General features: G+C 50.3%; 3 protein-coding genes across 3 annotated transcripts in view; all 3 read right to left on the bottom strand.

Annotated features, from left to right (window-relative positions):
* bark (C-type lectin domain-containing protein bark beetle) overlaps positions 1 to 5,517 on the bottom strand; it is a 42,353-nt gene extending 36,836 nt beyond the window's left edge. The window contains 1 exon segment of the mRNA XM_029112381.1: positions 5,233 to 5,517. Coding sequence (XP_028968214.1) covers positions 5,233 to 5,517 — 285 coding nt within the window.
* A 2,631-nt stretch (positions 5,518 to 8,148) lies between these two features.
* LOC100899150 (uncharacterized) lies at positions 8,149 to 11,028 on the bottom strand. The gene is made up of 7 exons (XM_003746533.3): positions 10,635 to 11,028; positions 10,153 to 10,256; positions 9,938 to 10,042; positions 9,098 to 9,200; positions 8,793 to 8,915; positions 8,518 to 8,657; positions 8,149 to 8,347 (listed from the first exon to the last, which is right to left on the bottom strand). The coding sequence occupies exons 1-7, from the start codon at positions 10,785 to 10,787 to the stop codon at positions 8,188 to 8,190; spliced, it is 888 nt and encodes a 295-aa protein (XP_003746581.1). The 5' UTR covers positions 10,788 to 11,028; the 3' UTR covers positions 8,149 to 8,187.
* Positions 11,029 to 12,105: 1,077 nt separating this feature from the next.
* LOC100899006 (fos-related antigen 2) lies at positions 12,106 to 20,127 on the bottom strand. The gene is made up of 7 exons (XM_018640725.1): positions 19,978 to 20,127; positions 15,655 to 15,858; positions 15,225 to 15,532; positions 14,762 to 15,126; positions 14,540 to 14,617; positions 14,312 to 14,400; positions 12,106 to 14,180 (listed from the first exon to the last, which is right to left on the bottom strand). The coding sequence occupies exons 1-7, from the start codon at positions 20,125 to 20,127 to the stop codon at positions 14,115 to 14,117; spliced, it is 1,260 nt and encodes a 419-aa protein (XP_018496241.1). The 3' UTR covers positions 12,106 to 14,114.
* Positions 20,128 to 21,803: the final 1,676 nt, after the last annotated feature.

The following is a 21,803-nucleotide window of genomic DNA, read 5'->3' as shown; positions in this document are numbered from 1 at the left end:
AAGGGTTGACTTGCGGTCTCCATCTATGGTGATCTATCTCCCTCATCGGAGCCTCTCGGGGGAAAACTATTGCATCGAAAAGAGAAGTGAGCTGACTCAGCTCGGAACGATGGTACATGACGCAGATCCGAAGACAGAATAACTACGATGGAATAGTTGACTATTCTCAACGAGACGTATGAGTGAAATGGACAGTAGCCAACTCAGCACACGGAAACAGCCGCGCAACGCAGCGTCGTTCCAACATAGAGGGGAATCCGACCTACCGAGTCCTGGCGAGAATATTCCGAATGCTCCAGAAGCGCAGTTCCATGATTTCGCCATTATCGATTCCTCTCGATATTATCTCTACGCGTTCAAATTTTCGCGGGAGATGGACGATCATGGTCCCAACGGTTTCGTCCCTCCCGCTATCCGCCGGCAAGACGGGCCGGGAACATCTTGGCCTGGGAAGCTTTCGCGGTGTCTGATAAGGATTCTTGCCGTTCTCGGCGGTCACTGGCCCGCATCTGCTCGGAGCGAGACTCTGAGAGAGATAAACATATCTCTTCGCGACAGCCAAAATGTGTGACAGACTTGGAAAACTCCGAGACAGATAACTGCGACTCGATGCGCTCTCGATGATTGGGTATCGCTTGCAAATCCAATACCCTCCCCGTCACAACAAGAGATTCCGAATGATTGCGGACATACGAAATGTCAAGAGTGGCGTGTCGTCTACAAATCTGGAACCAATCAGAGCCGGCTGTAGAACGGATTTCCTACACTGTTCCCGTCCGCATTCCCTCGCTAGAGGAGCTAGAATCAGACGGGTGAAGGTTTTTCGGAAATTTCTGGGATCGCTAGTCTGCTGTCCCACCTGAGAATCATCCCATCTCGACCGGCGAAGAAGCGTTGGGACGATTTTCTCAAAAGAATCCACAGCTTCAGACGCTTATAAGTGAAGCGCCGCCGATGTCTCCACCGGGTGTTCTGGGTCGAAGCCCCCCACGGATGAGCACAAGTGATTTTAAACTATTGTCAGCAACGATTGTCGAGTCTGGCCAACGATGTCGCTTGCCAACGTGCTTCGAGTCGGATCGCTTCCTTCCTCTCTTGGCGTTTTTTTTCTTGCCAAGTAACGATATTCGACGGCGCAAACAAAAGAACGAATCAACTATTCAAAAGACATCTTCCACGACGCCAGGCTGTCGTCTCTACGTGCTCGGTCTTCGCGACGAGCCGGCGGAGTGATTTACGGTTTCTGTCGAGAGGTCGCTCTCCTGCTCAAGTTTGAAATTCAAATACTCCTCGATCCTGAGGTGAGCGGGAATCTGGACTCCATAGGATAGCCGGCTGTCAGTTTGGCAGTTTGGACATTCAATTCTCGGCCTTAACGTTAGGCTATGAATACTCGACGCGTGAATAGTCTCGTTCGGGTCTAGCCACAATTGGAATTTCAGTTTTCTGAGGAAATGCCATCAGGAACGATCTTAGGAACAATTGGACATCAGCAACACCCTTCCCGGACCTTTAAACACCTCACGTCACCGGCCGTCCTTATTGCAAACGTGACGGGAAACGATACAGCGAAAGACGAGAAATAGCGTGCAAGGACAGAGCTCGAATCAAAATTTACTCCAGAAATGACAGCCGCTGCTGTCGGTCGACATTCGTTGCTTAGTTCTCATGAGCTGAGGGCGTGAGTTTGGAAGGACAAAAAGAGTGGAGAACCTCGCCCGGTCATGGCTTCGTGATGTAGTTCAATCAAGGTTCGCGGACGACAACAGTGGACTGAAGGGAGAATTACATTTGCAGCCGACAAACTGGGCCGACATCTGAGCCGAGAAGATGAAAATCACAGGCGGGCGCGGATTCAGACGCGATGCCTCACGACGCGGGAAACAATTCATCTCTGGAGTGATTCTCCCATGCTCTGCCTGGATTTCCACGGCTCTGAGTTCGACTTCGGAGCTCGATTCATCGCTGATGCGATCTTCCCGTTCCTCACGTCATCGTCAAACGGCAGATTCCTGCAGTCTCTCTAATCTGTTCACGCTGGAGGGGGGTGGGAGGTTCACTCCAAGAATATGCCGGGAAGAAATTAAATGAATGCGTGCATGGTCGTTGGTCGGAACACAATGTGAGACCGAAATTCGTGTGCCGACACGACTTCAGCGGAATGTGGTGACCCGTCTGAGCCGCCCGAGTCGACTAGCCGCTTGACCGGGCGGTCAATGAAAATCTTGATGTACGCTTTGTCGTGCGGGCTGCCATATAGCAAATCAGATACTAGCTGTACACTTAATCTGATTCAACCCCACAGACATGATTTGGGCATGATCGATTTTCTCCGGCAAACTTATACGGAGCGAAAGGTGAACTGCGATGAGGAGGTCATTCCGTGGAAGGAAGACTAAAGAATCGGCGAAGGGATACGGACTTTCGGATCGCGGTATCTATGTGCAGGCACGCTGTGCTTCGCCCTGAGCTGCTCATCCAGGCCGAAAATCCGACAATGTCGCTCCTTCCGGTGGGGAAAATGATCCATCGAATGGAATGGGGAGAGATGCGAATACTATGGAGTTGGTATCACTCCAGAATAATTCTTCTATGTATTGAATCTTCCCGAGAAGCTACGCTTCGTGGTTCTTGGAATGCCGAATTCGATCTCGATTGATAAATGTTAAAAACGTGTTCCGCCTTTCAGAGCTCTTCCGAGTTCTCGGAAGCCTCTAACGGTCCGGAGTTCGCCAGAATTGAGGATCGATCCATGACTCGCGCTTGACTTTTCGCTCTCTGCTATTTGCTAGGTTCAAGTCCTCTGAGATTGATGAAGGGATGGAATCTCCCTCGGGAGACCGGGAGACTTCCATGATTTTCGTAGACAGTCATGGGTTACGCCATCCTCTCGAAATTATGAAATAGCGTTTAGAAATTTTTAAATCGCGTCGTCGACTTTTCGCCCCCAAATCGGAATTCGACCCGCAGACTCTCGACAGCCGTCTCTCGATGGCTCGAGTTTCCGACTTCGGCGAGAGTCGAAACGTTTTGAGGACTGTATTCCGCGTGCCACTGCAATATTCGACTCCCTGTCAGCTGTCTGCGGAATATTCACGCCCGCCGGAGTCGCCTCTCGGCCAGGAGAGCTCGGTACGGGGAAGACAATCGAGTCTTAGACGGAAACCTGAGCGTCAACGTTAAGGTCGTGAATGACTAAGCTATGTTCGTCAGTTCGAAACCGCTTACTCGCCGGCAACCTGCCTGTCGGGCCGATGGACCGACGGACGGACAAACGGGCGGAAAGGCGGCTGGGTGGCTGACTAGCGACTGACTGAACGAGGCAAGCCAGCCCGCTTACCAAGAAGGAAGGTAGGTAGACAAAATTCCCTCGGGCCATAAACAATGCTGCCAGCTTGGACTTGTGGCGGCTAAACACGTGTCTCGAGGGACTGCCTCATCTTCCATACAAAATTGTTTTCCTCGCTGTACTATAACTCATGGTGACCTCTCGGTATTATCTACAAAATCTATTCCGAAATCGTTCAGGTGTGGCGCGAGACAAGAGAACTCGGCCAGCGCGATGTAGTCCGATCCTCTCGATTGGAACCTCGCGTTCGGTGCCTTCGATAACGGACGGATCCGGGAAATTCCGATTATCTGGTGCGAAAATGTCTCTTCAGGTCCTTTCCGATGTGAAAATGGATGGGGCCTTTGACGAGTCCTGATGGAACATCAGCGAAACGACGAAGAGAATGAGCAGGAGCCTCCAATCATTGTACGTGACTGTTTCTGCTGACGTCTCCACATACGAGCGCAGACTACGTGAGACCCTCGACTAAGAGAACTGTTCAATGACACAGAGATCTCTCTAATTCGCCATGGGAATCGGCCATCCGCATGTAGTTGACGAGAGTGGAAGACTCCCACTGAAAAAAACCTTCCGTTCGGGCCTCGAGCTCGTAATGGAACGGGAGCGATCTAAACCATAATTGGGGGATTTCAAAGAGGCTCCAACACCGTTATCCCACGGAAAGAAATACAGAGTTTGACAGCGGGTCATTGGCGGCGAATAAGCTCTACCGAAGTTCCGATGTGGCAGCTTCCTGCGAGAACTATTCAATTGAGCCACGACAAGAAAGACCGTATTACGGCTCTGCTGGAGGAGGTGAAAAGTTCCCGTGGAAATTCGCAGTGGCGAGCAATCAATGATCCTTCAGCGTACGGACCATAAGACGTAGCGGTTGTCGTCGTCTCTCTCCCTCCGGCAAACGAAAATCGTCACCAATGCCGACTCGGACTTCCCGGCTTGTTGGAGCCACAGCGGCTGGCTTGCAGATTTTCCGTAGTGAGGGATAACGGATTTTCAGCGTAAAAAAAGTCCAAGAAGTAGACGAAGACGCTTTTCCAAAAAGTTCCCTCGTTTTCCCAATGTGAGAAAAGCAGTAGCCGTTTCTTTTTCGGGTCAACGCGAGAAGTCTCTCACGATGGGAATCTTGTTATGAGTTTCTTCAGCAGGCGAAAGCTTCAAAATCCCCCAAGTTTGCAACTACGATTTCCTAATACGATATCCCAACGCGGGACCGAGTCCCATCGATCACTTGATCCCGTGAAAAATTCTCAAGATTTTCTCCGCTCCGAGAATAGCTATCAGTCATCAGCTCCTAATTGGCGCGGCACCGCCTCAGAATGTGCAGTTGAATCCGGTATCAGGTTCCTTCGCTCTACATTCGAGCGCGGATTTCCAATTTTATTTCGGAATCTATGATACAGTCGAAGAAGTCTCGTCAAGTCGTGATGGTTTCGAACAAGTGTCGCATTCAATGGCAGTTCGCGCAAAACTCAATGAATGAGTCGATGTGCAGCTTCTAGAAACGACCGAAGGGTTCGCATGAAGATGACACCCCTCGTTTCTCCATGATAATCGATCAGATACGCATTGGAAAGTCGCCGAATACGCGACCCCCTCCATTCATCTCAGTACCGAGGGCTTTCCAGATCCGAGAAGTCAAACAATATGGATAACCTTTTCCCCGATATCTCATTCTTCTGGTAGATGTGGATGAAAATGTGACACGGACGGCGATTCTCGCCATTCGCGACAGGGATCAAGGCAAGATTTCTTTGCAATCATTTTTGGAGACTCGTTTCACTCGCTTCTCCTTCTCCCATTATGCCGGGATATTCCGATTCTGATTCCCGGCAGGGATCCCGAAAACGCCGCGCATCATTTGACTCGGTAACCGAACTTACGTTTGCGATGAGTACTCCGCCTTCCTTAACGGTGATTCCGATGCCCGGCTCGAAGCGCAGCGTTACTCCGGGATGCACTATAACGATTCCACCCGCTCCGACCAGAATATCGTCTTGAATCCGATACTCGGTCTCGGATTTGTAGTATTCCACCGTTTGATTCCGAATATCCACAGCTACAGTGAGCTCCGGGATGAAAGCACAGACAACTAGCAATAGTACGGGGAGTCTTCCACAGAACTTAGAAGATGAGGGTGCCGAACCCCCTGAGAACGTCGTATCCATTGTGAACCCACTAAGACATTGAGCACTGAATTTCCCTATGGCTCAGCGAGTGTGTTCGTGTGAAACTCGTAACTTGTGATCGGTAAAATTTTACACTACGCCATTCCACCACGGAGAACGTTGACGTCTTCGGCAGATTTGTGCTTCACCTGTTGTCTGTCGGTGTGTCGTGAACGCAATCCCTCTCACGGCAGAACATTGAGAGAGACTTTAAGGCAAGGGAAACACCACGATGACGACTACCATCACCACCGCCACCATCAGCAGCACGACGACGACGACGGTCACTATTAGCGCTGCTCGCTCGATTCCGCCACAGCGCTCTTATCCTCACGAACAGCTCGCTCCATGCACCACCACCCGAAAACACAGCGTTGCTATGGGAACTCCGCACAATCTACCTCATTGCTTGCCGAAGGATTTGTTGGAAAGTTTGAAAACTCAATCGAATTCAGGAAGAAACCTGGGGGAGGCTAGCTACAGATTTCGGGCTGTACGCTCCGTTGCCTGGGCTTTTCTGTCTCCCGGGGAATATATTATTCATTCAAGAGCACGCTGGCGGTTCAACTCCGAAGAGGTGGACCTCAGAGAGGAAATTCTCCGTCCTCACTGTGGAAATGGGATACGACACGAATATCCTAAGTCACCCTGAAATTTAGGGACTTTCTTTGCCGCATCGGTTTGCAGGAATTCTGCCCCGAATCTTTAGTGATATTCGTCCTCCCATCCGAGGCCGTGCAGGACCGGTCAATCACCCTAGAATCAGAAACATTTAGGAAAGATGAGAGGGAAAGAAAGCCGAAAGTTCACGTGCATGTTGAGCTGGTGAAAGAAAAATCCGACGGAATACCCGGGGAGTCAAAGGTGATAAATAGAGCATTGTTTGTGCTCTTGTTGTCCGAAAAGTATAGAAACCAGGAAGACTCCAGAAAGATTCGTCCCTTGTTATTTCCACAATTCATCCACTTTCCGAAGCTCGAGTCGGAGAATCCTTGTTCTGTAGTCATCTCCGCTTCACGAATGCCGATTAAATATAGTCGAAGCGACCGAGTTCGTCCTACGATTCCGATTTTTCTCCCATTTTGACGAACACTGCGAATGGTGAATGGTCCCGCGCCGTTGAGAGCGGGGTCCGGAACGCCCAAAGGGTCGATCAAAAAAATCATTCTAGAAACCACTACAGATTTTTCCACTGAGAAAGCTCGCTCAGTTCTTTCACGGCATCGTCGGGCATCCAGTGTAAATATAGGCTGTCGTGATTGATGTCCTCCCCTAGCTTTCTCCGTGATGAGGTGGCGAATGAACATTGAGATGCCCTACAGAGTCCAATCTCTCCCCCAGAATCCGCGGGAACCGATACTGTTAGTGTTCTGCGCCCGCTCTAAATCACTGCGCCTGCGCGCCTGAAATCTCGTCGACAAGAGGTCAATGCTGACGGACATCGGTCTGAACAAAAGTTTCTGGGCAGAAGCCGTACTGACAGCTTGCAACTTGAAAAATGTCAGCCCGACGGCAGCACTCCGAGATCTGTGTCCGGGAGAAGCGTGAACCGGGCGGTAACCTGATCTGCGTTTCCCACGAGTATTCGGCTGCTTAGCTTACGCCCAAATACCGGAGGAAAAAAGAAAGAAATGGGATGAGAAGACCAAGAAATGTATATTCGTTGGCTACTGTCGGGAGTCAAAAGGGTACCGATTGATGCAGGAGGCAAGGATTGAGGTGACAGGGCCAGAACCGGCAAGTTGTCCGCCCAAGTCGAGAGAGGTTGTGTCGGAACAACTTGCAATCTGAACTCATGTGGACAGGGGAGTGAGTGACAGCAGCGTTCCACGCGCCGGACTTGGAATTTCCACTGAGGGATCGCTGCTCCATTACTCCAGCTCTTCACGAACGTGTGGGAGAAACTCATGCGGAAGGGACAATCTCAGAGAGTTTCTTCGGCCCGGTCGACGGCTCCAATGAGGAAGGGTTGGAAACGCCTCCTCAAAGTTGGCAAGCGTACATCGACAGACAGCGTGCCGAAAGTATCTTTCTGCGGCCGGGGGGAAGATGCGCTTTTTACATCGTCGAGAGCTGCTTCTATTTCGCGACGTTCGCTCCTCGTACTGATTGGATGCTGACCGAGCGAGCGGCCGGATTTGAGCTTGGATCCACGCGCTCACCGAGTATTCCGGTCTGAGCTATGGGAATTTCGGCGACAGTCTGCCGAGCGTCAGAGAAGCAGGATCAAGGTCTGACTCTAGTCCGTCGGCACCTTCCTCTTGTCGCGACTGATTGAGTTCACGAGCTAACCGGGAAGAAATGGCCGGCCCCATCACTGTGAGGCCGCATAGGCTCGCATCCCGAGTCCAAATCTTGAGGACTCCACAATGAGTGGGAGCGCATAAACTTTGAGCTGGGGTTCTCCCGTGATTTTCCCGGACCAACAGGTGAGGAAGAAGGCGATTTCCGATCATTCAACAGCGGTCTCATGCGATCCTTAGATTATGCATCGGAAAAAAAAGCGCGGTCCCCGGCTGGATACCTCTTCCGGAAAGACCAACCCGAAGTCTCCCGAGCGCCGAATGAGGAACAACGATTTAGAATGAGTTTCAGCATGAGTTTCTCAAGATCAATGAAGGCTTTCTCTGATGCCACCCCTGGATACAGGTTTTATTGATTGTCGACGATTCAGCCATCACATCCCTCCAACAAAATGAGCTCCATCTTGGTCCAGCCTTTAGTGATTCGGTCGTATCGCTTGACTAGCTGGACGTCATTGCGCTCGATCACGAGAAGTAGTTCGCTCTCAGAATGGAACACCCGGACGAAGTCTTGGATTATCGTCTGTCTGTCGAAGAACGGGGGATATTCCTCTCAATAGGGAATCTTATCCTTGAGGCGGAATGATGCGGATACCTAGTGAAATGTTTGCGATGACATGGTTCCGGATCGAGGTGGGGACTCAAATTTGATGGATGCTCATTCCCTTCTTCCCTGATATCTCCAGCGTATCCTCACCGTGAATAAGTGACAGATATGTGACCGACCTCGTGGATATGAGGCTCCTCATTCTTGATAGAGAAACAGGTGATGCGATTTTTCCGCAAGTAAAGGTGCTGTCCATAATATATTGTGGAGCGTCCTTCGCTTTCGCGAATCTGGGAAGAGCCAGTCAGTTTGGGTGTTATGTAGGGAGTTTTGGAGTCCCCGGTGAGGATTACGTCGAAATAGCAGTGAGCCAGATCATTGAGGCAAGGAGCTGCTCTCCGGCATTACATTCCTAAAAGACTCACCAGCTCTCTCAGAGATCTCTCATCGATCAAAGTTTTCTTTTCCTTCGTGAACACGAGCATTGGACTTCCATGATCGTCTGTTTTACCAAGAACTGCCGAGACATCATCGAAGACGTCGTAAACCTACGTCGGGCAACGGAATCATTGAGCAAAAGAGGTGACAGGCAGATGGAGATCCCGGATCGAATATTCGGAGAGTATATCGTCTTGATCGTCTCGAGATCCATCCTTCATCTATTAGTTCAGCAGAAGATGGTTGAAAGCAAGCATGACAATGGAGGGCTTCTCGTGGACGTTAGACATACCTTGAATATATCCTTCGGGATTTTCATCTTTAATTCGACAAGTGGGATTTTCTTCGTCGGCTCTATCCGGAAAATCCGTCCACAACGAGATATCACGAGATTCCTGGAACATTGCTCAATCGTCGCTTATGATGATCTAGAACAGTCTCTGGGAGTTATGAGCTATGACAGAAAACTCGCACCCATGAATTCGTTCAATCTATTGGGGTCGATCCTCGTCCTGAATCGTTGATGTGATACTACCAATGTGACAAGAGTCATGAGCGAATTAAGGAGGAACCCGGCCCCCTTCCCCAGTATGGGACACGGCATTCGGTTCCCTGATCTTTTCCCTTCGTCAATCCCTTCGCTCGTCGTCCCCGAAGGCGGAACATTCCCGTTGAGCTTCGGTGAGCTACTCTCACTCATCGAGACGTCTTAGAGATTCTTGATGGACCTCGTAAAATCTCGAGATATGTATCTCAAGAATTTCCCGTTCGAAAAATCCCATGAGCCCCCAAGGATCGAGACATAGACGTGACGACGTATTACTGTTCCCAATCTGATGTCGACGCCATGAATATTACGGCTTTGATTGGAGTTCCCTCAGGGTGCATCATTCGCTCCTCAAGGTTCGAGACTCTCCGAGGTGAGATATCGTTCAAGAACATCGCTACATCAGGGTACGACTGCAGAACCGCGAGTTACGAGACCACGAAGAGCACTTGGCATCTTTGAACCTTTCGCTCGAAATCCGGTGTCTGACTTTGCACGCTGGTCGCATTCCTCTCTCGGGAGGATCAATTTCCCCCGCGGAATTCATGTTTCTAGTTCGCGCGTAAAATGAATTTCTTCGTTCACCTTATAATGAGGTCGACGGAGAAGTCTTCTACGACTCGAATTCGACCCCGGTGATGGATCACTAGCTTGTCCCGTACGTCTCCTTCTCCCGCCACCGTGAGGAACCTGCGGAAGTAATCAGCTCCCGCATTCCATTCCGATGCATCTTCTCGTATCAAGTCGAACCTTGGCTTGATATGATCTATGACGTATGACATTATGACGTAGAAATTCACCTCTGAAGTTTGTAGCAGAGAGGAATGACATGAGCAACGCTGTCACTCCCGATGAGATTTTCAACTTCGGGCCACGATATCTGAACGAGGCTGTGTCGACTGATCTGCAAAGTCGCTGCAAGAAGTTATCGGTCATACTCTTCCTCGGGAGAAAACCCCTTCATGTTCCCACAGGGTGAGCTTTCCGGCCCAGTCATCGGCTTCATGATTCGAAATGGGTGAATCAGGAAACTAAGTATTTCGAGTATCCTAGCGAGCGCCTTATAGCGCTTTGCGCGATCTACTCGAAGAAACGAAATCTTCGGCTTAGAAACACTAAATTCGGACCACGGGATCACCGGAAGTCTCGAATACAAGGGGAGATTTGCTAGGTACCGGATCCCATATTTTTGTATAGCGCACGCAGGTTCCTCGGGAGAATGCTTCCGAGAAGGGGCGGGGGTTCCTCGGATGCGCAAAAGAATTTATCGAAAAAACCTCACCTGAAAGAGTTTATTATCGATGAAGGTGTAAAGCTCGAACGGAATGTCCTTGCTCGGCGAATTGACTTCGTAGATGCCACTCCTCGAGGGAAAGAAGTTCCGTCGAGTTTTCTTCTCCCTCTCTATCCCACCTTGTAGGAAAACTCTCGACATATCTCTTCGGCATGAGAATTTATCCTCTTCTAGGAAGGGTCACTGTGGTCACTGACTCCTTTCGGAATTGACGGAGACTTCGAGGGACTGATAGGGGCATGGCTCATCCTGGATCACGCCATGGGGAAACGTTTTCGTTCCAAATGTCGACTACTGCAGATCCTTCCGTTGATATTCCGTCGATGCTCGGTCCAAACTCAGACTGACTAAAGGATATTGGCACTCTCCGGGAGTTCGGGCGGTCGTCGTACTTCGCCGGCTATCGGTTCGGGTTTGAGCCAAGCAGGATTCGTGGAGAGCAGACTTTGGAAGCGAGAGCTTTTCCGATCCTCTCATCCTCTCATAAGACCCAAGATTAAAACTTATCCCGAGCGGGTCAAATTGTTTGCATCGAGCGGCTCGTCTCAGTACTCGGTACATTATGTTGAGTTACCGGCCAGCTGGACCGCGGGTCTTATGCGGGAGTAGAGCATGATCCGGATTATACCTTCTTGACTGTCCAAAATCGATATGTGTGTCCGACGATAACCTCAGCCACTCTGAGATTGAGTCCCGGCGGCGGGTGACGACACTGCGAGCATTCACTGTGAGCTCCAGACGACATGCTATTAGCCGGGGATATTCACGGCTCTTCTCGAACCACTTGCCGACCTCGGTCTCGCTCGAACTAATCCTTCCAGACCAATTACCCAATCTCTCGAGCTGAAGCCCATGTTTATACGCGCGTGATTCCCTCGCTATACGACTCGCGTCTTGTTACCCGGGTTCGGATCCAGGGTGATTCCGTCCTTGTGACCGTCCACGAGGTTCAATCGTCGTCAGAGGAATATCAAACCTCCCGCATAATTCGTACCGACTTTCCGGAATCACTGGGATTGGGCTCGTCTGACAGGTTTGAGAGTCAGACAGCTGTTCTCTGCCGTAAGTGAAATAGCATTCGGTAGCCGGGTTTGATACCCATAGACGTAGACCGTCCCCCGCGGATTTTGAGAAGATTGCAGCGATCTCCATGGCATTGCACCAAAAACTTCAAGTTCAGGCTCGAACGCCTCACCGACGAGATGGGAGATGTGTTTGCGTGTCGAGCTTGTCTGTAGCTGGGTGCGTGGGATTAGGGAAATTGGTAGAAGATTGCCCTCCAAAAAACTGCGTATATGGCGGATCGAGGAGCCCACGTCCCTTCTCGGAGTCAAGGATGAGGCATCTTCCATCTTTTTGGAGTTTTTATTATGTTAAATATATATTTGTAGAATCATATCATATGATAAAGTTACAATGTTCCACCAGCAGAGAATTCCCTTCTCAGCCAACACGATATATGTAGCTCTGACCTATACGAAATTTAAGTATTCATATATAAATATATGTATATATTTATAAATAAATTCGGACGTGGAGTCCGCGAATTCCTGATCTCAAGCGATGCCGGCGAGCCTTCCCCCATCCATTGGTCAGGCAGCTGACATCGCCGAGTTCGAAATTTCGGAGATAAATCACTCGTTAAGCCACCGAAGTTCTATGCGCTTTGAATTGTTGCTTGTTATACCTTAATATTCGCCTTGTCATGTAGATAGACAGAACATTGCATATAAATTCTTCTCCTGCATCATGATGAAGTGTGCAACGAGTCCCTTCACGGCTTCCCTGGTGGCATCGATTATAAACATTCGGACTCGGCGAAACGACACGTCTCATTCAGAGCGGAGTCGAATCCGATAAATAAAATATCGGTGATAAATGTGCTAAAACTCATTTGCGAAGAATGTCTGTCATACGGAACGAATGGGAATGAATGGCGATCGGATAAAAAAAACTCTCAGGCAATGATCTAAGAACCAAAAACGGAAAACAAGCATTCTTAAACGAATGTCGTAAAGACAATTGGCATTCAACATTGGTTTGGGTGTGTGTGTTTCGGTTTGTCTCGCTCTTCATATCTTTGTTTCTACAGTCCCAGGGTGAGCGCTCCCGGGATTCTGCTCTTGCTCCTCGAGAACGCCATCTCGAGCAGTCGAAGTAGAGACGGTTCTGCCCGCAGAACGAAAACGGACTAGAATCTGCGATCAACTGGCAGTCCTCCTTCTCTGATTGGCTTCGAACGTCGAGCTTATCTAATATCTGCAAATGATAATCATGACGGGAATCGGTGAGTGATGAAATGGTCGCATAGACGTACAGAAAAACACGTTCAAGCGGTAGAAATGTCGATTCGAGGTACAAACTAGCATCCGAGAGCGCGATAAATTAATTATAGTTCATTGGAGAGGAATCTTGGAACACAAAGCAGTATGCGATTTTCGAAGATATTAAAACAATGGGAGGAAACGAACATCAGCTAGAGCTCGGAGGCTTCTGCGGCCCGTCGATCTTGTTCCTTCTGTCAGTCCTCTCAATCATTCGGAGCTGAGACTTTTCTCGACGTCGTCGATCAATAATCTTCGATTTTCATGATTGATATTCCTCATACTCTATAATGGTCTCTGAATCTATCGCTGGACGCACGAAGCGATGCCCTTCCCTATGACTATTCGCTCAGTATCGATGTTTTCCATGAAACCATAGAAGTTTTTTGTACCTGGTAGTAGGCTTTCCACGCCGCGCACTCGCCGATGCGTCAGATTACGCTACCATAGCAAGGCCTTATATACAGTGAAAGGCGTATGATGGTGAGTCCCTAAGAAATGGGCGGAGCTGTAATGCCGACTTGTTGCGACAGTTGGGAATTATCTAGAATCCGCAGAATCAGCTGTTTTCCATTCATTTATATCACCGAGAATCCGAAACGGAGTCGCGTCAGAATGTCAGGATACGAATCGGCACTGTATTCGGAACCTCCGCGTAGCAGGATCCGATTGAGAGCGTTATCGACAACTGCATATGCACATCCTTTCAATTTTCTATATATATTATTCTTCCCTTTCTCAGCAGGAAATCTGGGCGTGTTGCACTTCTACGCGGGTATATCCTGGAGTCAGATCGAGGAGGACTCACTCAGGGACGGGGGACTCTGCTCTAAGAATATCAGAGTTTTCGAAACTCATCCCTGAATTCCTGCTACTATTTTTCTCGGACTTTTCCACGGTACTTATTGTTCGGTGGAACTGTTCGTCAGAGGGAACCATCATTCTTACTCCTATATAATGCCTTGATTGTTTTCGTTTCTGCACATTTTGGTCTCCCCAATCGCCGACTCAGCACTAAGTTTAGTCCGACTCAAGAAGCCTCCTCCAAACCCCCCAATCGACGTAGAGTCCATGAGCGACTTGGAGGAGTCTAATGAGCTATTCTTGAGATCTTGTGTGCTCTTCAAGAGGAGCTCAGCGGATTTTACAGTGTGACGAGCTTGCGTGGGGTTGTGTCCGGGGTGGAAACATCGCCGTTTGAGTTGCGTTGCTGCAAGTTACAAAGGAGCATTCAGAAGCTGTCATGATGGAGGAACCATTTGATTACGTATTCCTTCCTTATGGACAGATAAGACGATCGGCGGTCTCGATCGCGATTTTTTTCTCTAGCGGCATATTCACCTGTAGGGTACAAGTAGGTGAGAATCCGAGCGGGGTCAAACCTGGGGTCAGCCCTGTGCCTTCGACCAGACCTTCGAAACTATACAACACTGCGGAGGAGAGATTAGGGGTTTTAGAGCTAGAGGACAAACGCGAGGATTCCACTCACGAGGAATGTATTCATACGAATGACAATATATGGTCTTCCTCTTTCCTATCCTATCCGATTGGATTTGTGAGGAATCTTACCTGCTGACGGTGTCTGTATGGGGACTCCAGTCTGTTCGAACATGCTCATGGGCAGTGTCGATGGCCGTGGGCGTTTTTCTGCGGATAATTCCAGTTATGTATTTAGTATTCTTTACTTATTTATTTAGTATTCTCATGAAACTTGAAACGCGGCTTCAGGGAGAACTGAACTCTGAGCCGCTGGGTCAGCGGCTCACGAAATTGACGGGATAGCTCTCTTACCAGTCTGCTGTGGCATAGCCGCGACAGTAGTGGGTACGATTTCTGCCAGACGCGAATCGAGTGAGTCTCGGCGCACGATCACGTTCACTTGACTCGGACTCGAAACGCTAGTCTGACTCAGTGAGATATTCGGAAGCCCTGTGACGACGGAACCCATCGGTGCATGTACTGAGGATTGAGAGGTGACCGGCACGGACGCGGATCTCGAGACGTCGTTATGCACGCAGCTGTGTTGATCAAGCGAAATCTGAAGTCGTTTCTTCTGCTTCTGGAGTTCTTCGTATTGGTTTCGGAGTTCTTTCTGACGATCCTCGAGAAGGTCAACTTCGTTTTGTAAACCATTCGTTTGATCAACGCGACGTTGTCTGAAAGGACGTATGTCTTCGTGAGGAACTTTTCGATCCCTGCGTTTGTGCATGTATGTGGAGAGCGAGGACGGAAAACTTCGAGGAATAATTCTGACCTGCATCGAGCAGCTGCCAATTTGTTGCGTTCGCGACGTTGTCGTTTGCGGATTTCGTCTTCGTCCGCTGCGGGCCCTTCTTCCTTGATACGGCGTTTAGTTGGGGTTTCTCGCTGAGGTGGAGAGTTCGTCTGGTTTCGCCTGCGTGGGCTGGGGGTCGCCGTGATTTGTGGTCTGACGTCCGATGCAGTCGTGTACGGCAACGACGTCTGATATACAGACATGTCGACGTTCTGCTGGTTCACCGGATCCGAATTCCAGGGCGTCGGTACGTAGCCAGCGTCTTCTTCGGTGATTTCGCGCTTGATCTGTTTGCGAGGATTGAAGTTTAAATTGTTGCATTCGTTTGAGGGAATTGCGTAGGAATCATACGTTTTTTCCTCGTCAGGAAAATACGAGCTGTTCTCCCCACGGGTGCTAAATAACTCACCTCGACATCATCTTGCATCCTTTGAGTATTGTTGTTGAATTGTTGCGCGACAATGACAGTGGGCGGGGCGAAACCTGCGGCGAGTTGGTGTTCCAAGGGTGGCGGAACGTCGGCGGAATATTCGAAAGCATCTCCAATCGTTCGAAGGGTCGTCGGGGTAAGGGTCGATGTCGTGCAGGTGGAGTTCGTGAAATTGCCCGGATACTGAAAGGAAGTCGATACCTGATGTCCTCGTTCCCTCAAAATTCATCTGCAGTCTCCCTGCAGAATTCCTGTCACCTCTCTTCGGACTCGGTCGCTCTACTCTACAACTTGAGCCACCCGGTCGCTTTCCTTCCCGCAGGGAATTGACTCTTCATCTGGTGCTTTGCGGAGAAAACAGAGCGGCACTTATTTGAGGACGAGAACGTCCTGTCCGTTCAACATCATGCTTCGATTCACCGGACGTCGCGTGGCAATGTTCATTGAATTTCCGAATCATGCTCCGATCATGGAATGAACTGGGAATCTCGCTAATTGGTGGCCCTGATTTGCTCCGTGATTGAGTCCTCGTGCAAACAAAGAACCGAGCGTACACGATGGGACTCGATTAACAGTATCGCAGGATTAGGCATTCCTCGGCGAATACGACAATCAACCTCGGGATCCTTCGCAACTATCCGACGCAGCTCGTTGTGGTAGGTCGTGTCGCCGCGCCTTGAGAGTCGAGCTCTCCAAAGTGTGTGACTGACGAGAGGAGCAAATCGTCGACTCTGAGCTCTGTTTTGGATCCGGACATGACTCTCCGGCTAGCCATCGAATCAGTCCGGGACGAGTGTGAAGAGGATCGAATGCGGCTCGGAGCACTCTCACATTTGAAAACACGCTCACTAAGAGAAGACGAATATACAAACAGCTCGTTGCCATTTTGATGGAACTCGAAACCGATGTTTGGCCGATTCATTTCGAATCGGTGCGGTAAAATCGGAGCGCATGCTGGATTCGTCCAGAGGAATATTTTCATCGCGCTCGCTTTCCGTCTGATTCTGGATTATCGGAATTTGGGGTTCATGCTTTCGGAAATACCTCCGTGGAATAAACTATCGGCCAACTCTTGTCGGAAGGCATCCAAGAGATTGAGGCTTGTCGACTGATGGAAACAACACTATGTTCGATCGCGTATTTTCTTGTGGATCGACGTATTTCCCCTGTCGATAAGCGTATCGTGACCGAAAACTGAGCTATTGAACCTGTAGAACCGAACGACCACGCCAAAACAACACATTCACACTCGCCTTTTCTCTCGTTCTCGGTCAATCATCCAGCAGGCGGGTGGACGGGCGGGCAGAGAGACGTACGGACTTACGCTCGGTCGAGCAAACGGTTCGGTAACGTCAGATAAGCAAACGACCGACGAGGGTAAGTGAGTTTGCCTCGATAGCAGGGTAGGTAATGTTTGGCCGGCATTTGCTGTCGGCTAGCTTAGAACTAAAGCTGAATCGTCACTCAGCGAGCGAGCGAACGAGTGAGGCAGCTCACTAGAAGGGTGGGCACACGGGCCTCACAAACGCCGCACAACTTCTACGGACCCTTTTCCGGACGCCAGGAATGGATGGATGGACCGACCGACCGACCGAATAACGGAAGAACATTCCGCGCACCATTTCCTCAGAGATTCCCTGCAAAAACCGAAACCGGTTTCCAAAGGGGAACGTCGATTGGGATCTTAGGGCGGCGGTTTTGGCGAAAAAATGCGGAGAAATTGGCTATTCACGTACAGAGGGAATTCCTTCCTGCCGCCACGGACTCTCCGCAAAATGAGCTTGCAGCGGAAATTTCAGTCACCCATAGCCCATAGCATTCCTCTCCGAGTGTCTGCGGAAATAATTTTCGCAAAAACCGCCGACTTCGAGGCTGACTCCATGGGATATTTCTTCGAGTGCGAATTCAGATTGTTTGGGTGATACCTCAAGGGAGTCGGAGCGCCACAGAGACACCAACCAACGATGGGAAAAACCTTGTTTCGAACTCATCCGTACTACAATTTCCGGAAGGCGTCCGAAAAATACCTCGGCGAATAAGAACCCACCTGCCGCTGCGAGAGAACGCGAGTCGCCTGATTCCAATACCAGCACCATTGATACCAATAGTGACGTTGCAGTTGTTGCGATATGACCGCGTCCGCAGAAGTGGTATCGACAACCGAGGACGTTGGGCTGCCGACCGTATATAGATCTTTGGGCGAAAACGAGCTCGATGTCGATGGCATTTCACTTGTTCCTCTTTCAACCTCTCTAGCAATGAGCGGTTAAGAGCGACAGCGGTAGCAGTATCCCCCGAAAGTTTAGCGTCATGATCACAATCAAGAGCACAATACGGAGAACTGCGAGCACGGGTCTCTTGGGATCAACAACAACAGCAACAACAACAACAACGACGGCGACGCTGACAAGAGGGAACCACCACCGTCAGAAAACACCGAGAATTTGCCGAAAGCCGTTGATGACGCTTGTGTTCGTGGAAATTCCTCCATTTACAGCGTGATTTGATTCAGTCTTAACGAGTCCATGAGAGCGAGCCGGCCGGCCAGCAGGCGAGTGATCGAAAATTTCGCGAGAGAAAGTGAGTGATTCTTTAAGTCCGTACGTCGCTGCTGTTGTGATTTTCTAAGCGGTTTCGCTGGAGTATAGGCGATTGCTTTTGATTCGGTGGTCGGCTCCGGGAAAGTCGAGGGGGATCAATTGATAAGATTGGTCAAATCTTGCCAATTATCGAGCGTTCTGTCTCCGTACGACAAGCCCGCGGAGCGAGCTCCCCAGAATGGTTTCTCCGAACAGAATCGAATAATAAAACAGAAGACCATCGATTTGGCAACCTCACTCGTGGCTCCGGCGTTAACGGGAAACGCGGGTCCGGCAGGCTTCCACTGAAACCCCGGAGATCTCCGCCGAAGCAGCAGCAATAACCGACGGATACGAACATCGAGAATTGAACGACGAACGAGAAGACCTGTCCGGAGAGCTTATGTTTGTTCTACCCCTCGAATGGTTGATTCTGCTTGATATCCCGGAAAGTACGCCCCTCGCTCACTGAGGTATGACCGTGACGATACGCACTGAAGAGGATTGAGGCGGAAATCCCGAACTTCCAACATTGGAAATCCATGGGTGTATTGCGGTCGAGAGAGAAACGGTATTACGCGGTGCTCACTCCCTGAACGTCAACGCTAATCCGAGATATCTAAAACAATCGTCATAGTTCAAAACCGACGGGGGAATATTTCTGTCTCAGACGAGGTGAGTGCTCTGCCGTCGACTACATAGCTCCTCCACATTTTTCTTTCCGTGTACAGATTCCCGAGAGTGCTCGAAGGGACGAAACTCCGTGACTTCAGCTCTTCAATTTTTTCCCGATCGGAGCTCGAACCCAAAGCAGCGGATATCGGCCTTGTACAACCATCATATACCGTCATGACAGGTGGCGGGAGTAGAATCGAAACTCATGCGAGTCCGGAATCGGCTCCTCTCCTTTCTAATTTCGACCGTTACACCCATCGGGATGTCACCCGAATTGTCGATTTCTGGTGAGGGATATTCTCCATGGCTTCCCGAGAGGCTGGATCGAGTTCGAGGCCATCGACCACGCCAGAAATGTGACGAGATCTAATCGAGAGGGAATTACCGAATTTCCAAGGCTCATCCCGATGTTCATCGTGAGAGACGGGAGTGAGCCTCAAGCAACAACTTGAACCAGAACCGATAGATAGAACGAGGCAGAGTCTTCGAAGGTACAAGCATTCTGGATTTTCCTTGAAGTCGAGTCGGTCGTATTTCCGACCGAAAGACACATAAATATGTCAATCCTCGAGGAACAATGACAATAACCCTCGACTGGCTTATGTGAGACCGAGCAAGAGAGAGGCAAGGGGAGGATAGAGCTTGAGAAGATGCAGGCGAGCCGATAGGCAGATGATCAGTAGATCCTAATCACTTGAAGATCATCCGTTGCGTCGACGCTTTCGCCAAAAAAAAATCGCCAATCAGTCGAGTACCTCAGTGGAAGCGAGCGGAATGAAGTATCTGGCAAGGAATGATCAAGATGTGTTATTCCCAGTGGAGGGCGGGGAAGTCGGCGGCCGAGATAAGCCAAGTCGGAATTGATCAATCTAGCTCTGACCTTCCGTTATGAATAATAGATCCAGGGCGTCTGCTGAGACGACTCGGATCCAGAGAACGAAAGCCGAGGCGAACGAGGAGCAGACATCAACACTTCCTGACAGTCGTTTGTTTCGCTTGTCAGGTACGACGACGCGAGAAAGCCACCACCGTGGATCTCCAAGCATACCTCATCTTCGAAGAGAGCGGGCTTCAAATCATCGGTGAGCAAGGGTTGTCCCAAAGCGATCTCGTCCAGGACCGCCACAAGGTTTTCATCACATCGAGATCCGGCAGTGCTCGACGGCGACGGCATACGTCTCCGCATTTTCGTGATCATTTTTCCGCGAGCTCCGAGAGGGCTTCAAGTCACTGGGGGCGGGAGCACCCGGAGCTCCGACTCTAACACAAGACTCTCCAAAGGGTCACAACTCCTGGGGTCCACCGCAGACTTCGTGAGGGAGGACCCTCTCCCTTCGCGGGACACCAAGAAACTCTTGGACTCCGGGAACGACGTCCTCTGGAGACTGAACCCTCGAAGCACTTGACAGTCCTCCTGGGGATCGGGATGAGAAGCACGACCGCTCCTAGCGCGGAACACCGACGAGGGACCACACACAAACAGTTGACAGCCCAGTCGGAGTCTTCATTGGGGAGCCTCCTGGACGGGTCGTGTGTTCGGGAGCAGGGACTTCGCCAGAGGATCTCTGTTCGAGTCTCTGAGTGAGATGAGATGCGTGCGGGTAAGCGTGATTGTTGGTGTGAAACAAGCTCTACCGCCACCAGTCGTAGAAGAGCTCGTCGTAGACTCCCTTAACATTGAATCCTCTCCGCGTGTCTCTCTCTCCCTTTCACATTTCTCTCTTGCCCATCGTGGCCGCTGTTGCCGTCGCGAACCATCGCGAATCCGACAAGTTAGCTAGGGTAGCGACCAAAGCTAGGCAGCCATATCCTACAGCCGTTAGCTGGCGGATAAGTGGGCGTTGTTGTTGACGTCGGCCGCTTTGGATTGCCGAGGCTCTCTCTAATCTCAAACGCTCCGCCTCACTCACCCTGTCCGATCACAAATCCCAAGCGATCGTTCGCTCCGTGAAGCTTCGACTGTACCCGTGGACTAGCGGGTTTCGGTGGAGGCGGTGTCGCCCCCGACAAGTTTTCAGACCTGATCAGATCGGGAGATCTGATGAGATCTGTGATCCCATGCCGAAAAACCTGGACCGCCATGGACTAAGAACGCAGCGATGTACCTTTCGTCTCTTCCGATGATTTTTTTCCACGAGCCTCCATCCCTGGTTCTCAGTGTCCCCAATCAGGGAATAGTCCGTCTGCCCCTTTTCTGCCGGTCGAGGGTTTCCGAGTAAAGTTCTCGGTTTCAACTTTGAACTGTCATCTTTGGCTCTGGTCTCCATCTCGTAGGTTCTCCGCTTCTCTCTCCCTCTCTTTCTGGTCTCTCTCCGGTAGACGTGTCGTCAGGTCTCGAGTGATCTCTCCGTCCTGCGATATACACGCCCGATCTGTCTGAACGGAGCGGGAAAACGAGATCGTTCTTCTGTCCGCGAGTCGAGTGTAGCATCGCGATAAACACAGCGTGGCCGCAAAGAACGTGACGGAACGTCGAAACTTGTTTTCAGTGCCTCAAAGTTAAAACACGACCGCTGAGCGCTCATCGTGATTCGAGTCCAAAGCTCTTTCGGAAATCTAAACAAGTCCGTCACTGCGGCGGCCGCAGAGGAAAACGGGGATGTCTGCGCGAGTGACAGCAGCGTGGTGATTCCAAACACTGAATTGGTTCTCGGAAACCCAAGTGTGAGCGACTCTAGCTGACACAACTCACGCGACAAGAATATTCAACGGGAAAAATCGCCATGAGGGCGAGAAAAAAACTAAGCGTTCTTTGCGTTCGAACAACGCAGGCTGTCTCGAATCGCTAGATATCTGACTCTAAACCGAAACTAAACAGAGCGGATGATTGCGATGCGATCCAAGCAGTTTCGAGCGGAAGCGGCCGTGGCGGCG

This window comes from Galendromus occidentalis, unplaced genomic scaffold (assembly GCF_000255335.2).
Source record: "Galendromus occidentalis unplaced genomic scaffold, Mocc_1.1 scf7180000077497, whole genome shotgun sequence".
Lineage (NCBI taxonomy): Eukaryota > Metazoa > Arthropoda > Arachnida > Mesostigmata > Phytoseiidae > Galendromus > Galendromus occidentalis.
This window is presented reverse-complemented; position numbering and strand designations above follow the sequence as displayed.

What these genes read in the sequence shown, in the direction of transcription:
- LOC100899006 (XM_018640725.1), bottom strand. Translation starts at nt 20,127, where the DNA reads ATGATCACGAAAATGCGGAGACGTATGCCGTCGCCGTCGAGCACTGCC. An exon ending in GGATGCAAGATGATGTCGAG is followed by an intron (nt 15,533 to 15,654) that starts GTGAGTTATTTA and finishes CCTCGCAAACAG; the next exon opens with ATCAAGCGCGAAATCACCGA. An exon ending in TTGGCAGCTGCTCGATGCAG is followed by an intron (nt 15,127 to 15,224) that starts GTCAGAATTATT and finishes ACGTCCTTTCAG; the next exon opens with ACAACGTCGCGTTGATCAAA.
- LOC100899150 (XM_003746533.3), bottom strand. Translation starts at nt 10,787, where the DNA reads ATGTCGAGAGTTTTCCTACAAGGTGGGATAGAGAGGGAGAAGAAAACT. An exon ending in TCCGTCGACCTCATTATAAG is followed by an intron (nt 9,201 to 9,937) that starts GTGAACGAAGAA and finishes GCAATGTTCCAG; the next exon opens with GAATCTCGTGATATCTCGTT. An exon ending in TCCCGAAGGATATATTCAAG is followed by an intron (nt 8,916 to 9,097) that starts GTATGTCTAACG and finishes TGCCCGACGTAG; the next exon opens with GTTTACGACGTCTTCGATGA.